General features: G+C 36.6%; 1 protein-coding gene across 1 annotated transcript; it reads left to right on the top strand.

Moving 5' to 3' along the window:
• The first annotated feature begins 1,203 nt into the window (after positions 1-1,203).
• sybl1 (synaptobrevin-like 1) lies at positions 1,204-15,307 on the top strand. Its single transcript, XM_048179642.1, has 8 exons — positions 1,204-1,422; positions 4,033-4,203; positions 4,289-4,346; positions 4,423-4,560; positions 11,077-11,167; positions 11,255-11,322; positions 11,414-11,506; positions 14,975-15,307. Exons 2-8 carry the CDS (start codon positions 4,058-4,060, stop codon positions 15,041-15,043), a joined length of 663 nt encoding a protein of 220 aa, XP_048035599.1. The 5' UTR covers positions 1,204-1,422; positions 4,033-4,057; the 3' UTR covers positions 15,044-15,307.
• The last annotated feature ends 1,917 nt before the right edge of the window (positions 15,308-17,224 follow it).

Raw genomic sequence — 17,224 nt, forward strand, 5'->3', positions numbered from 1 at the left:
CAAATACAAAGGTCAGTTTGAGTGAAAACACAGAGGAGTAATAAATATATGTATTGTGTTTTACAAATATAAATAAATGAGACTACACTATTTCACAATGCGAATGCAGTTGAGCAACTTCCTCTTCCAAAACAGCAGATGGCGCATTGAAATGGGTCAATTTACGCTAGTCTCCAGAGAGAAGCCCCGAAATTTGCGTTTATAATAAAAATAATAATAATAATAATTATAATAATAATAATAATTATAAACTTTAAAAAATAAAAAGTGCCTTTAAAAGTTGCATCTCAAGGCGCTTTACAAGAAAATACAAATAAAATGGAAAAGGGGAAATAAAATATAGAAACATGCATCAAAACACATTGAAAGACATATATGGGCTATATATAGGCCTATATGTCTTTCAGAGTGTTTTGATGTAGGTTATGTTTCTATCTTTTATTTCCCCTATTCCATTGTATTTTATTTGTTTTCTCTAGTAACGCACTTTGAGATGCAACTTTTAAAGGCGCTATAAAAAAGTTTATTATTATTATTATTATTATAAATGCATGTTTCGGGTCTTCTCTCAGGAGACTAGCGTAAATTGACCCATTGCAGGCTGGTGTTTTACCAAAAGCCATCAGAGGCTGACTCTTCCATTCAGACAGGGGAGACCCGAATTTAGTAATTCAAGTAGTCAGGCATAATATTTTTATTTCTTATGCATATGTTGTAATTATTTTATGATTATTTTAATTCATTTTCTATGTAAAGCACTTTGAATGAACACTGTGTATGAAATGTGCCATATAAATAATCTTACTTTGGATAATCTGGTTTATTTCTGGTATTTTTGTGTTGGCTAGTAGAAGTTTCGAATGGTTGGTAACTTAAAAATTTAATAGCCAAATTGGCTGGTGAGTGAAACTTTTTTTTTTTTTAAGATTTTTTTTTTTAAAGATATTTTGAAGAATATGGGTATCCAAACAGTTGATGGGCCCCAATGATGTCCATAGTAAGGAAAAGAAAAACACTATAGAAGTCAACTGTTTGGATAACAACATTCTTCAAAATATTCTTTTGTGTTCAGCAGAAGAACGAAATTTGGAACAGGTTTGGGAAAAAAACTTGAGGGTAAGTAAATGATGACAGAATTGTCATTTTTGGGTTAACTTTCCCTTTAAACCAAGAACCCCGCCCCGGGCGCGTGTGTGTGACGCAATGCGGAAATCTTTTCGTGGTCGCACGGTGTGACGTTCGCGGAAAACAGTGACGTTTGTTCATTTCTCTATTTACATAGACCGCTGTAATTTTTAATAATAGCATTTATTTAGGATTTCAAGAATGTTTGTCAGGCAATGAAAGTACTGTTTATGCCACTACCGTTTAAAGACATCAAAGAGCGGAGCACGAGCGGCTGTTGGATCATCAGAATCTCAGGTACACAAATCATTATAATCGATCATGTCATCAGATCATCTTATCTAATCCACAATCGTTTCTTATCATACTAATCTCATACAGGAAATGGTATTTTATGATTTCTCATAGTTTTGATTCCCTCTAGTCCATAATAACTAGCCCTATGATTGAAAGCAGCTCTCAATGTAGTTCGGTTGCTAACTTCAGCAGATGAAAATAAGATACACTTTCCCACATATGACATTTGAAATTTATACACATGTCATGTCATTAACTATCTCAGATAGATGTTAAGTCAGATAAAAGCTCACAAAGGCAGGTGGTACAAATCAACACTGTATATGTTTAATGTAACAGTAAATGAAACCACGACGTAATACTCTCTAATCAACTTAGTAGTACAAATGTTATTCAATACAAAACACATCCAGAGTGAATCAACCTTTCCATTATGAAAACAGGCTTGAACAATAAAATCTGACTATATGTAAACAGGAAAAAAGACAAACAAAACTCTTTGAAAAACATATAGGCGTTTTATAATAAACTTCAAGCCCCAGAGAGATACTTTATTATGATTTAATAATGAAAACTGTGAAGTAGATAAATCAAAAAATTAAAAATTGATCGTTGAAAAGATTTTTGGCTTAATGTTTTCTAATTATTTTAAAGACGTTTTTAAAAAAACAAAACTACTTGTAATATCTGGGGAAAAAACATTTGTTGAATCTAGTAATTGGTTGATTATTTTGATGATTAAACGAGTAATCAGATTTTTTTTTTTTTGGTAATAAGAATGACTTAAAATAAGAACGAGGCAATAATTGACTCAAATATAGTATCAAAAGCAAGTAATCATATTGTTTTATTGAACAACACTTAAAATAACGTAATATACCTAATATAAACAATAAACTTATGTACATTACATATTATAAAAAAATGCCTGCAGAGGGTCATTGTTGTTGTTACAATTTTTCAGCATGATCAAATCCTTGTTTAATATTCGCCAAACAATATTTAATTCAAATTTCCACTTAATCTTTAATATTTGGGCACTTATTTGCGATAGAAATGCTGCAGCTTATTTAACAAAAACATATGGACATCAAAACATGCAAGAGGGAGGGGAAGATATTTGATTCAAAGAGTGAGGCACATGTATTTCAAATATTATAAATGTGCACGGATAAATCATTTATAATAAATTCTTCAATATTCTTGGTGACTTTAAGAATAAAAGTCTCAGGAACTGGAAAATCCTGAAGTATGTGCTTTTTTATCTGTCACTCAAGTGCACTCATTTGACAGGCACATTTGGTGTATGTAACATATATCCACCAGGTAATACTCCATATAGTCTGTTTGACCCAATACACACTACATTCTTAAACAGAATTTATTGTCTGCAGGGAGTAAGATTATTCATAATTGTTTGTCGTCTTCCGGAAGACTCCCACATTTCGGCATGGGCCATATGAAAATGATTTATGACTGTGACACATGACCATAGGCACGGTGTATTTTTTGTTTAATATGTGAGTTTCACAATGTCTGTAGAATTTCAAACAGTTTAAATTTTAATTTTTTTTTTTAATTATGAATTCAAATTAATTTTAATTAATTTAATTCATATTACCTTATTCACAGCAAACGTTATTTACAGCAGTGCCATCTTTGATTTTTAACAGGAATGAAAGTGAGGCTGTGAGGGATAGACATACATCTCTTCAGTGGGTTGTACTGTTATTTAATGTGTTTCTGCTGATAAAAAACTGCAAAAATATTTTTCCAAGAAATGTCAGTAGACAAAAAAAAAACCTCTACACAACATGAGCTGTGGAAAATGAGAGATCTTGATAAGTGATCTTGAAGCTTTATACATCTTTTACAAGTCTGTTCCTCACAGCCTCGCTTTCATAACTGTCATGGCGCTGCTCTGAATAAGGTCTGTTGTCTAGTACTGCATGAATTCAGTGTTCCATGTATTCTATGTCTTACATGAAGATTTAAACCATCAGCTTGAACTGAACACTGCTGTACTCAAGTATGTGATTGACCTAAGCAAAATTTGACATTTTCATATAAAGTTGACACTTAAGTGGATGCATAATAAGTATCTCCCAAAATGGTAAAATTCTTTGGTAGTCTTTGGTAGTCAAACTCATCTTTTGTTGCCTCAAACCACCATGTATTCAGAATAGTATTTTTTCACCCCAAGGCCACAAGTTTGCAGCACTCATAATATTAAACCCACAAAAATCTTGGAAATTTTTAAAGGTAAAAATATTTTGAGGGGGAAATTTGCATTCAAATTCAATCCATGTGCCTTGTCAGACTGAGTGGGCACAACGCTTATGGCAGGAAGTGACCAAAAATTCCCTTAGGGATAATGGGCTTGTTTGTTATTGGTCCTTTGATGTCGACACTTCCTATCATTGCGAAGCATAATTCACCAATATATGGAGGTATACTGTATTATAAAATGTAAATTGTGATGAAATGTGTTGTATTGAAATAGAAGCTCTCTCAGGAATGCTCTCTGTCTTTATCACTTTAACGGTATATTGTGTGCATTTGTGATGTTGTCCATGTTGTCTCACATGTGTTTGTTTGTGAACCGTTCAGTGTTCGATCAGGTTTATTTGCGGTGATGGCTATCCTGTTTGCCGTGGTGGCTCGAGGATCGACCGTTCTGGCTAAACATGCATGTTTCTCTGGCAACTTTCTGGAGGTGACGGAACAGATTCTAGCTAAAATCCCATCGGAAAACAACAAACTCACATATTCCCATGGCAGGTACAACTGACATTGTGCTTTTCAGCTGTGTATGTTTAGTGACGTTTGTCTGTTCTGATGTTATGATGCGCTTCTTGATTTTCAGCTATCTGTTCCACTACATCTGCCACGAGAGGATCGTCTATCTGTGTATCACTGATGATGTGAGTATCTGCCACGTGAGCATGTGAGTTTCTCTATGGCTCCATTCACATACTGAGCTGTCCGTCTCTCTTGCAGGAGTTTGAGCGCTCCCGTGCATTCGGTTTCCTGAATGAGGTGAAAAAGAGATTTCAGACCACTTATGGCTCACGAGCACAGACTGCGCTGCCCTACGCCATGAACAGTGAGTTTTCCAGCACGTTGGCTGCACAAATGGTACGTGCATCTGCCGCATTTGAACGTGTATTTGTAAACACAATTGCCTGTTCATACTTCACTTTTATGTTTGTCTGTGTGGTAAGACACAAAATGAGGTTTGCGCAAAAGTTAGTTGATCACCAGGGTTGCAAAGCTCTTTTCTCTGAAAAACTCCAGAACCGCCCTCAAGTATTTCACAAAATCCCACATATACAGTTGTAAACAGATAAACAGAGCCATACAGGTGCATTAGTTGAGGCTGTAACTTTAATGCATACTTAAAGAATGAATTTGCAGTATTTGCAAAAAGCTTTCTCGTGGTGTTCTGAAGTACAACTTCTGTTTACCAGTTTACTCTGAAAGGCTGCTTTTGATTTTCTCTGCCATCTGGATGCTATTTAAATGAGTAACACTTTAGTATGGGGACAATTCTCACTTTTAACTAGTTAGGGCCTGAGCACCGATGGAGTGAGGACCCTATTGTAATTACTCGATCTATTATTATTCTTCTCCGAAATGAATTGCTTTTTTGAGGGCCTAAACATGCTCGAAAACTCATGAAACTTCGCACACACGTCAGCAGTGGTGAAAATTTACATCTGAAATGGGTTTCAGAATTAGGTGTGGCAAAATGGCTTGATAGCGCCACCTACAAAATTATAATTGACAAAAGCCATTTGTTGACCATAAACTTATAGTCAGCAGCAAGAAAAATAAAACAAACCATTTAAAACAAAACGGATTAGAAACTTAATTATGCAAGCATAAGTATTATAATATATAATAAAATGGACAAACTGGGTGTGTGTAATCAAACGCATCGTTTTCATTTTATTCTGGAGACTGAACTCGCGCTCTGCTGCCACACTGGAGCGCGCTCACCACCAACTAGACAGGGGTGGGAATTACAGTTACAAGCAACATCAGCCTCAGTAATCAGTCAAAATGACGGACAGGCTGCAGATTTTTTCCGTCACTGCTAAAAAAAATTCCATCAATGACGGAAAATTTTCGGTTAACGCGACCTTTGAGATTATATATTATATACACGCCACACTACCGCCGGTGACACTCCATGACCGCGGTGGCGCGGTTGTCATGCCGACCGTCACAGCCCTATGTGAGGCATACAGTTTATTAGGTAATTTAGCACTTTTCTTATTACTTGAAGATCGGATCGGATCGGTATCGGCCGATACTGAATCCCAGGTATCGGAATCGGTATCGGAAGCGAAAAAGGCGGATCGGTGCATCCCTATAATTAAGCGTCCCTTCACGATACGTTTCACGTACAAGTATGAAATTCGGTAGATACATGTAACAGCCCAATACCTACAAAAAGTCCCTGGGAGCAAAATCTGAAAACCCAACAGGAAGTGAGATATTTTGAATTTTTGCCATTTCCAGAAATTGTACCTCCTCCTAGAGATTTTATCAGATAAACATAATATTTGGTCAGTCTAATCTAAAGGCCTTTGCGATGTTAAATCTTGAATTTTCGCTGAAGGGAGTGTCCGGAGTGCCCTGACAAAATTCGATGTTTTGCCATGAAACAGGAAGTTGTTTTAACTCAGACATACAATGTCTTATCTGCCCCAAACTTCACATGTTTTAGTATAATACTGGCCTGAAGACATCTACGTGCCAATATTCAGTTACAGTCATTGCACCACCTGCGGGCAACAGGAAATGGCATGTTTTACACTGTGATTATCTCCTCATTGAGATTTAACCAGAACAACATCATATTTGGTCAGTCTAATCTTAAGGTCTTAGCAATGTTAAATTGCAAAGATCTTGAGTTTTCGTTGAACGAAAACAAAGTCTGATGTTTCACCATGAAACAGGAAGCTGTTGTAAGTCAGGCATACAATGTCCAACCTGCCCCAAACTTTCCATGTTTGATAACATAACAGTCCTGGCCTGAAGACCTCTACATGCAAATATTCAGTTAGTCATAGCGCCACCTGTCGGCAACAGAAAGTGACATGTTTAACACTGTGATGCACTACTAGCAACATACTAAAATATGCAATTGAGAGCTAAAAATGCTAGTAGAAACATTCTAAAACATGCATGCAACACTTAGATGAATGTGATTAAAGGTGCTAAAGAGGATGTTTTGTTTTATACATTTTTACAGTATTACTTGAAACTGTCTTTACTAACTGATAAAAGACTATTTATTAGGTGCACTGAAAGGAATAATATTAATATACATCATCTGTGCACGAGGTAGGGCCTTAAAAACATCACCCTCTGGCTTGTCAATCACTGCCGTGACGTTCCTTGTGAGAGACGTGCGCGGATTGGCCCTCTGGCTTGTCAATCACTGCTATGACGTTCCTTGTGAGAGACGAGCGCGGCTGCGCGCTCCAGTAACTTTCCACACTCCACAGGCACTGCATGCAATGTTTTTGTCCGGAGACAGGAGTAACAACTGCAGATTATGAGTTACCTGCGGTGAGTCCGACATAATGAATCCACTAACACAACACAGCGAATGCCGGTGGTAAACACTCGTGTTCCAATACGAGTGTTTACGAGTTTTGGGAGGCGTTCCTTCGAAGGAGGGGGGTTGTTCTTACGCATGCGCTCATTTCAAAAACTCAGTAACAGTCTTTGGTTTCTCAGTCGACGAAAAGATCCTCTTTAGCACCTTTAAGCATGCTATTATCGTCATGAAACAGGAAGTTGTTGTAACTCAAGCATACAATGTCTGCCTCAGACTTCACACGTTTGATAAGTGCCCTGGCCTAACATCTACATCTAGACATCTACACGGCAAAATTTTGTTATATTCATAGCGCCACCAGCTGGTAGCAGGAAATATGGCAAATGCAAATGACTGACATCCTCCTATATTTATATATTAATACAACCCTAACCGTAATGCATACTGCCCACCATGCTCTGTTTTCCTAAAGCCACCGGGTGGTGTTGGCAATGTTCCCTCTAATTTTATTTCTCGCTGAGCAAAACTTTTCTCTGTTGAGCGTACATTTTGGCCACCTGAGCAAAAACATACTTTATATCAGACCTGTACAATGAACGTAAACACACACACACAAAAATGGTTTTATCATGCAACTGTAACATTTACCTTCAATGTGCCGTTTCTATTTTATTTGACCCTTGATGTAACTTAGTGATTTATTAAATATGTTTGAAAACAAGCAGTTCAGTCACTAAATTAAGCACATTTTAGGTTACTTGAGATTTTTTCACATTGCTGTATTAACTGTACCAGTCTTTACCAAAAAATTCTATTAAAAAATAATTTCTGTCCTCCTGCAGGACAGTTCAATTCTTTATAATAATATAACATGAGCAGTTACAATGATGGTTTGAAACAACCATAATGTGTTTTTGTACAGTCAATTATTAGCAACAGACAGTGTTAAACCATTAAAATTACATGTTTATTGCTTAAGAATCTCATAGATTTTATATACCAGGAGGTTAAGATTTTTCGTGGCAAGGAGCCCTAAACAATCCCCTTGTGAGATCAATTTTTTATTAGGTTTACCTTATAATATAATAAAATATAATATAATATTTAAGTATTTAAACTGATATACAGTATTATATCAGTTTAAATGCTTCCATTTGTTTTAATATATTATATAGTGAAAACAAACTGAAGCATTTAAACTGATAGCTAAATATTTTTAAGAAAAGTGAACGTTAAATTGTTTATAGTTATCTAAACATCCCTGAAACCCACACCACCACCACACACAAAAATCTATTTAAACTGAGGTATATCACTGATGTATTTTGAGTTTGCAAGCTACACCTGTGGTGGGTGTGTGATGTCTCAGAGTTTTGTTCATTCTGTGCCCATCATCCGTTATTTCCACCACTTTTCATTAAAACATGACGTTTTATTTCATATTTCTTTTCGTTTCGCGTTGCCTCTCGTATTGAGGTAATTTAGTCCGCAAACATGACAGTATTCTTACCGTGACTGATTTGGCTTCAGGGCCAGCCAGCTCACACGCGCTCAATCGTTCTCTTTCTATGAAACCTGTAAACCGCATTCACCGGTTCCAACTCTATAGCTACAATAACCCTATAGCGGTTGTCCAGAGCACTGCAATTATTTCTCATTTAAACTACTACAATCATTTTCATGTCTGTTCTCTGCGCGGCAATTATTTTTTTCTGCGCGGCCGCGGCTTCAGAAGTGCGCAGCCGCGGCTTCAGAAGTGCGCAGCCGCGCACGCGCGCAGCTTAGAGGGAACACTGGGTGTTGGCACGGGTGCGAGGGCCCTTTCTTCACTGCTTGCTGCTTTTATTGTTTATTAGCTTGCATATTGGCTGTTTATTAGTACTTATAAAGCACATATTAATACCTTATTTTGCCTTACCATATTCTACATCCCTAAATCCTACCCCTTACCTAAACTTAACTCTACAACAACTACCTTACTAACTATTGAAAGTGCAATATGTAAGAATTTTACAGTAAAATATCCAAAAACCACTAGGCCAGTGTTATATATTTTGTTCACTTGAGTACTTTAAATATCCCAAATGTTTCCAACTATTTGTAAATCACAAGAAAATTGCAATTTTAACCAAGGCTCCGGGATGTATGAGGAGTCGCCTGTCAATTGCCTCATACCCACATTATTCTCGGTTTCCGGTTTTATTTTGTAGAAACCATGGAAACACCAAGGACGCTTTTATATATTATATGTTTTAATAGACAAGGGAACAACTGTTTTGATATATTTATAGACAGAAAACTAATTGTTGTTATATAGCTCAACACATTTAGTCTTATTGTTTAAATCTAATTTCTTGATTTTTTGCGAGTACCATGCTTTACCATGCCTCAGAGAAAAACAATGTGAAATTTGTGAATTGTGAAATAGCTAACATAGCATAATGAGATGCAGCTTTATTTTTAGTCACAGTAATAACAGCATTTTCTCCATCATACAATACGTTTCAAAATTAATTGCTTGCCATTCATCAACACAAGCCATCCAGCATTTAATATGATATTCTAAAATCGATCTAGCTTACTGCAGTGTGCAACAAGTGTCTCACAGCAGCCACAGAACAAACGCACAGAGTAACGTTATAACATCATTTTCAACACACTCAAATATATCTAATAAGATAAACAGAGCTGTGTTACCTCATACTCATGACCGGAAAAGCAGAAGCAGTGCAGCGACTGTGGCATAATAAAAGTTCCGCTTCTCGCAGGGTGTGTTGTGCAATCGCTCCAACGGCCTCGTTCAGCTCCCACAACACTCGGTCCTGCTCTGCTTCATACTACAGAAACGTTAATAATCACATCCATGACCATGATTTCTTCCCGTGTCCTATGCCGATTATTTCCACCAGCTGTGATGTGAAGACCACATGTCCCAAGATTCCGCACTCAAACTTGGCTTCATCAAGCTACGCCTTTGTTTTGAATAGGCCTCTAGCGACCTCTAATGGACAGAATATCCTACATATTGCACCTTTAATAAGCAGTAAATTAAGAGTTTATTGAGGCAAAAGTCGTAGTTAATAGTGAATATGTGTTCCCCATACCAAAGTGTTACCATTTAAATAAAGCCAAAACGTTTTGTTTTTTCCATTTAATTCTGGGTTTTCCATTTTCTGCATTATTTTTAATAGTTTAGTCGGTGGTTTAATGGTTTGGTCTGCCCTATCACTTTTAGAGGAGAATGATGATCCTTGGAAATTCTAACCATTACAATAGGGTTTGAGCCCCTAATTTTGTTTTTGTGTTATAGTTGTTGTTTCTTTGACTACACACTCCACGACTCACTCAAAACTGTCTTGTGACCCACTTTTGAGTTGCGACCCACTAGTTGAGAAACCCTGCCTTAGACTACACTACTATTAATATGGGTCATATATGTTTAGGATTAAGAGGCCTGTGATGATGTTGAGCTTTAGCTTAGAGACCTTATTGAATGCTTTTCACATGACTGAGTTAAGTATTAATTAGAGAAAGGTGTAGCCTATGGAAAACATAGTATGCATCTAGCACACACTTTGAAACTTTCCACAATTCAACAGTGATTTTCAGTCGTCCTGGAGTAACCCAGCTTCAGTGGCATTAATGCACTGCACTGATATAGAAACAAAGTTACTCTTCATCATTTAGTCACAAGTTGAGAAAATTCCAGCTTTTGCTACAACACAACATAAGCATCCATAGACCAGTGAGTCAGGATTAGTTGTGCTTTGGGACATACACTTAACTGCATGTTTGTTTGTTTTCTAACTGATCTGGCTCTTTCCACACTAGTCATTTCTATATCAAACTCTCCACCAGATCATCCTTTAGTGTGTAGGTACCATAAATGTCTTTCTCAAAGGCACAGTTGTGTTTGTCATCCCGGGTTTCTGGGTCCAAACACTTTTTCAGATCCCATGTTTTTTTATGCATTTCTCTATCTTCTGCAGAACTCAAAATAATTCTCATTTTTGAGTAGCTATGCCCAAAACAATATTTCTTTAACATGTATTGACATGCATGTGCTTTGCTGTTGTTAGAAACATCACTCAGATCCCAAAGGCTCAGACAGACTGACAGAAACACAGATGCACGTAGACGACTTGAAAGGCATTATGGTCCGGAACATTGGTGAGACTGAGTCACTTTAATCACTTCTATTAATAATTCTATTAATGAACAATTTAAGTGAATATGTGCTGCTTTGTACTATTGTAGATCTCGTAGCTCAGAGAGGAGAGAGGCTCGAGCTGCTCATCGATAAAACCGAGAACTTGATGGATTCTGTGAGTTTTGATACTATTTCCTGTTTGAAACATATTTGTTTATGTCACTGTATGGTATGTATGCTGATGAATATTCCTCTTGTATGTGCAGTCTGTCACCTTTAAAACAACAAGTCGTAACCTGGCCCATGCCATGTGTATGAAGAACCTGAAGTTAACAGTCATTGTCATAATAGCCGTGCTGGTAAGTTCTGGAGCTTACAGTAGGTTGAACGCCAGTACGTCACACTACAGTAATGGACATGCCCAAAAGTGACACAGCAATAACTATATAGCAAAATACTATGTCTCAATCTGTATGTTTTTCTTCTGAAATTGTGCAGAAGATGTTTTCTGAGGTCAGGCACAAGTTTATAACTGAGAATAGGCAATCTCAAGGCTACAAGCACATCTCCAGAGACCTTGATGTTCTTGTTTCCACTGTATGTGATGTTATCAAGACACTTAAGGCCTATGGAACTGCAGCCAAGGGCTTCCCTCATCTAACACACCCAATTCAAGTCTTACAGTCTTGATTGATGAATTGAATCAGGTGTGTTAGATGAGGGAGACATCAGAAATGTGCAGTGCTGGGACTCCTCCAGGACAGGTTTGAGAAGCACTCCTGTAGCCAAACTCACTGAATGCGGCCACAAGAGAAAACTTTATGTAAGATACATACAAAAGTCCAACTGCTTTTGTAGAGACACAGACAAACATGCCTGAGGACAGATGTTAGAGTGGACCAAATTAGTGTTTTTTGTGTTTTTGGTAAACCACACAATTTCTGTGTGTACAGAAAGCAAAATTAAGCTTTCAAAGAAAGGAACACCTTCCCTGCAGCTAAACATGGAAGAAGGTTCATTGATGTTTTGGGGTTGCTTTGCTGCCTCTGGCATTGGGTGCCTTGAACGTGTGCACGGCATCATGAAATCAGCTAAACATTACTAAGGAATTTTGGAGCACAATGATGGACCCAGTGTCAGAAGTTCATTGGTCTTCCAGCAGGACAATTACCCTAAACACACTTCAAAAATCTTCCAAGAATGGCTGGAGACACAACTCAAGATTGTTTTAATGTGGCTAGGAAAAAATCCCATTTAAAACAGCAGTTCTGAGAAAACACTTTTTGGTAACGCTTTAGATTATAGCCCTCAAAGTACTGCGTAATTAAAACAAATTTACAGCATAACTTTTTGTAATTATACTTATAAAGTACTTACATGTAAGTATAAGGGAACAATATGTAAAGTTTTGGGAATAAAGGGGTAACAACCAGGAAAATTAACAAATTATTTATACTGTAAGTATTTTAGACGTACTTATACTTACGTAAATACTTTATAGGTACACTATAATTAAAGAAATGTACGCTATAATTTCATCTTAATTACGCAGTACTTTGCGGGCTGTAATCTACAGCGTTACCCACTTTGCTAATATGTGAGAAATGATGCAGTTTGCACAAGAGGAGCAGAAACGCGAAACTGGGCTTCCACAGAGTATTATCCTGAGAGATTTATCCTGTTTTTACCATGATCACTTGATAAGTTCAAGCTGTCACTGACTAAATGCTTAACTTTTGTTAGTTATTTTATCTATGAGGTGTTAGATGTGGAGTACAGAAGTAAAATAAAGTGGTGTGTAAGATTAAGTGTATTTAAGTAAATTTGAATGAATTAGAGAAAGCGAGTGTATGTGAATTGCCTGCATCTGTTTAGTGTCTTAGATTTGTATGAAGTGTGAGTGATATGGCTTCCTAAGTAGATCTAGACCCCATATTTAGACCCCCATTATTTGCCTGTATTTAGCGTCATCCACTTTTTTCAATAGATGAAAACACATCTTAATACCAGGTGTAAACAGGGCCTATGGTCCTGCATTGATGGATCATGGAGATGGTGGTATAAACGGACATGCTTTGGCAGAGTCACCTCAGAGTCGTTCATTTTTTATTCTGGAGGCACGCACAAAGTACAAAAATGCACACCACCACATGAAACATCAGCTAAACATCAACATCATGAAATCAGCTAAACATTACCAAGGAATTTTGGAGCACAATGATGGACCCAGTGTCAGAAGTTTATTGGTCTTCCAGCAGGACAATTACCCTAAACACACTTTAAAAAGCACCCAAGAATGGTTGGTTTGTGGCACTGGGCAATAGTCATTAAGACAGCTCACCTTGTTTTTCTATGGCACAGATATGATGATCTGGCTTTTAAAACAGTTGGGTACAGTTGGGCTTTTTAAGGAGGTGTTAAAAATAACTGTGAAAATGGCAGCCAGTTGCACAATGGCTTGAATAGATTCCCTGCCATATCTGATGCATGTCTTGAAGTGCAATTAAACTGTTATTCAACTTTTGTAATGTAATAAATCACATTAATCTGTTTGGAACTATCTGTACATTAGTTTTAACACACCTTCCAGACAGTCACATCAGAAATAAAATTAAAAAATGTGTGAATTTTGGTTAGAGATGGCTGCATGGAAAGGTTCTCGAGACTCCTGAGACTCCAGTAGCTTCAAATAGTTGTCTGCTGCTCAACAGTGGCCTTTTAATACAGTTAATTTGTATGACAGAAACGTTATCTGACTTTATTCTGTGCTCTACAATCACTAAATCACAAACCTTTTGTCAGTTCGGTAATCTCTATTCAAGTTTTTGCAAAATATTACTTGTTTTCATGCCTTTTGCAAGATATTGCACCATTTCATACTTTTCATCTTCAGAAAGATTTTTCTTGCTCCCCATATTTCATGAGAACTGTGACTTGCTTAATAATATGGAACAATCTCTTTAAGTAGGTTTTCCATTTACCTAAGTAGACCTGGCAAACTATTTAACGAACCTGTCTGAGATTGATACAACAAACAAACATTTTCTTTGAAAAACTAAAATCTGAATGTTTATTGTACTGAATTCCTCCTGTGTAATGGTGTAAAGGGTGCTCACAACAAATATTGATTTGATTTAGTTCATAGAAGTTAATTGTTAAAATCTATTTTGGAAAGCATCCTCACTTTACAGCATTTTTTTTCACAAGAGCCTACATTATTTCATCGTTCTATAACTGCAGGTAGACTAGATTTTTTGGAGATTGTGATATTGCATTTTTTTATGATGTGTGTGTGTGTGAGTCAAGAAAAAATGTCATTATCATTTATCCATGCTCTGTTTTGCTGTTGCATTGAAGGATTGCAATTAATACTGTTAACTGTCCTCAGTAGTGCTCATTGGTACTTAGCGAATTTATCTGTGGAATCATTCATGCCACAATTTGACATCCTGTGGTGTCGTAAAGAGAACATTTTGCCATGTTTATTATTCTCCAAAACAGACCTGGGGGAAAAACTTATTATTATTATTATTATTATTATTATTATTATTATACATTTTATTTATAGGTGCCTTACAAACACAATAGAACAATCAACATTAAACAAATAATGTTTATTGGATACAAACATAAAAGTAATCACATAAAAGCCTGGCTAAAAAGATGGGTCTTTCACTGTTTTGCACATCCTGTGGCAGCAAGTTCCATAAATGAGCTGCATGACTGAAGGCTCTGGACCCCATAGAAGTATTTAACTGGCTGCATGTGAGAAGGCCAGATGTACAGTAGACAGTGATTCTAAATAATATTTTGTCTTGTCCTCTCAGGTGGTGCTGTATTTTATCGTAACGGCCGCCTGTGGAGGACTCAGCTGGCCAAACTGTCGGAAGCAGTAGTGAACCTTTGATGCTCCCTTAGTATGCAAGACCACTCGTTCTGCCTAACTCACCTCGTCCTTATTGGACTACAGAGACTTACAAACACAGGACAACACTAAACTCCTGCAGTGTTTCCTGTACGGTTCCAAACGATACATCGTCTTTTCATGTTGTTGCTAATCGTATGGTTTTGATTCTTTCGGTTCTTTTCATAGTGTTGTAATGCAGTTTAACAAGATGGAGAATTTAAGAGTAGTCCACCAATAAATGAATATTCTGTCAGCATTCTTTTTTTTTTTTTTTTTTGCAAAACACAGATGTTAAAGTGTTAGTTCACCCAAAAAATGAAAATTATGTCATTTATTACTCTCACCCTTATGTCGTTCTACACCCGTTCATCTTCGGAACACAAATTAAGATATTTTTGATGAAATTCGATGGCTCAGTGAGGACTCTATTGCCAGCAAGATTATTAACTTTCAGATGTCCAAAAAGGTAATAAAAACATATTTATAAAACGGATAGTTCCGGCCCTTGATTCTGATAAGCAGCGTTCAAAGCCATTGTAAAATTCCTGAAAACATACAGCTGACCGTAAGTCAGCTTTTAATGGGTTTTCCCGTGCCCTGCTGACACTGACCACGCTGCTCAAAGCATTTGCGTCTTATTCCGTGTTCACAAGAAGTTTCAATATAAAAGTCTTTGCGACTGCGTGACTCACTCATAAAAACAATCTTTGCCGCCATCTAATGGCATAATAAATGTAACTTCTGTTGCTGTTCACGGTCAGGGACTATTTTTTTCCAGCGGAAGGAAGCCTTTTAATGATTTTACTTCATGAAAGTTGTATTGATACATATTTTTTGGCTTTAATATTTGTATTGTGTGGTAACCGTTAAGGGGGTTTTAACATTCTAACAATGCCCCTTAGCTGTTATAAATTCCCTGTAAACCATGGCTTCTTGGGGCTTATTGCTTTATTAAAACAATTCATGTGAGTACAGTGGTTTAACCTTAATATTATAAAGCGATGAGAATACTTTTTTGTGTGCAAAAAACAAACAAAATAATGACTTTTCAACAATGTCTAGTGATGGCCAATTTCAAAACACTGCTTTGAAGCTTTATGAATCTTTTGTTTCGAATCAGTGGTCCGGAGCACCAAAGTTACGTGATTTCAGTAAACGAGGCATTGTTACGTCAAAAGTGTTTGTAAATTTCAGTAGTTCACGTGACTTTGGCAGTTTGATACGCGATCCAAACCAATGATTCAAAACAGATTCGTAAAGCTTCTAAGCGGTGTTTTGAAATCGGCCATCACTAGATATTGTTGAAAAGTTGTTATTTTGTTTTTTTGGCGCACATAAAGTATTCTTGTCGCTTTATAATATTAAGGTTGAACCACTGTACTCACATGAACTGTTTTAAGTGTTAACATCTGAAAGTGTTAATTATCTTCCTGGCAAAAGAGGCCTTACTGAGCCATCGGATTTTATCAAAAATATCTTAATTTGTGTTCCGAAGATGAATAAAGGTCTTGCGGGAGTAGATCGACATGAGGGTGAGTAATAAATGACAGAATTTTCATTTTTGGGTGAACTAACCCTTTAATTCATGCTGCTCATCTCCATACTATCAAACTAGAAGAGGATTTATTCTGTTAAGTTTTAAAAAGTGCCATAAAAGTATCATAAAATTTGTCAATATCACTCATGCACCCCATATGCAGTGTTTTCTGAAGCCGTATAATAGCTTTGTGTGAGAACCAAAATTGAAGTTGTCATTGACAGACTATCTTTCCCTCTATCGTAGCACTTAATTCTCATTTGCTGTTGCATCTTGAAGATATTTCACATCCCAATCTGTCACTTTACATGCAGGACACTTTATTAGTTAATTATGAGTAAATTAATTAAGCCAGTAGTTACCTACTCCATTCATGTCTTAAAGGAGAAGAGCATAACTGTGATTAAATAGAAATCCATGATTTTTAATTATGACTTGGCACATCTGTTTGATCTTTATTTTAATTATATTTGGATATATGCTGCCTACAGTATCAGAATTTGTATGTTAATCTTTCACATTTATAGTTTATATTCTACAAACTTAACTAATGTCAGTCACTAAGATGGCTTGTGTTTGATTGATTGAGTAGCATATTTGTTTTAAAGTCATCTTTATTATACAGTATCCATG

This window comes from Megalobrama amblycephala, unplaced genomic scaffold (assembly GCF_018812025.1).
Source record: "Megalobrama amblycephala isolate DHTTF-2021 unplaced genomic scaffold, ASM1881202v1 scaffold265, whole genome shotgun sequence".
Lineage (NCBI taxonomy): Eukaryota > Metazoa > Chordata > Actinopteri > Cypriniformes > Xenocyprididae > Megalobrama > Megalobrama amblycephala.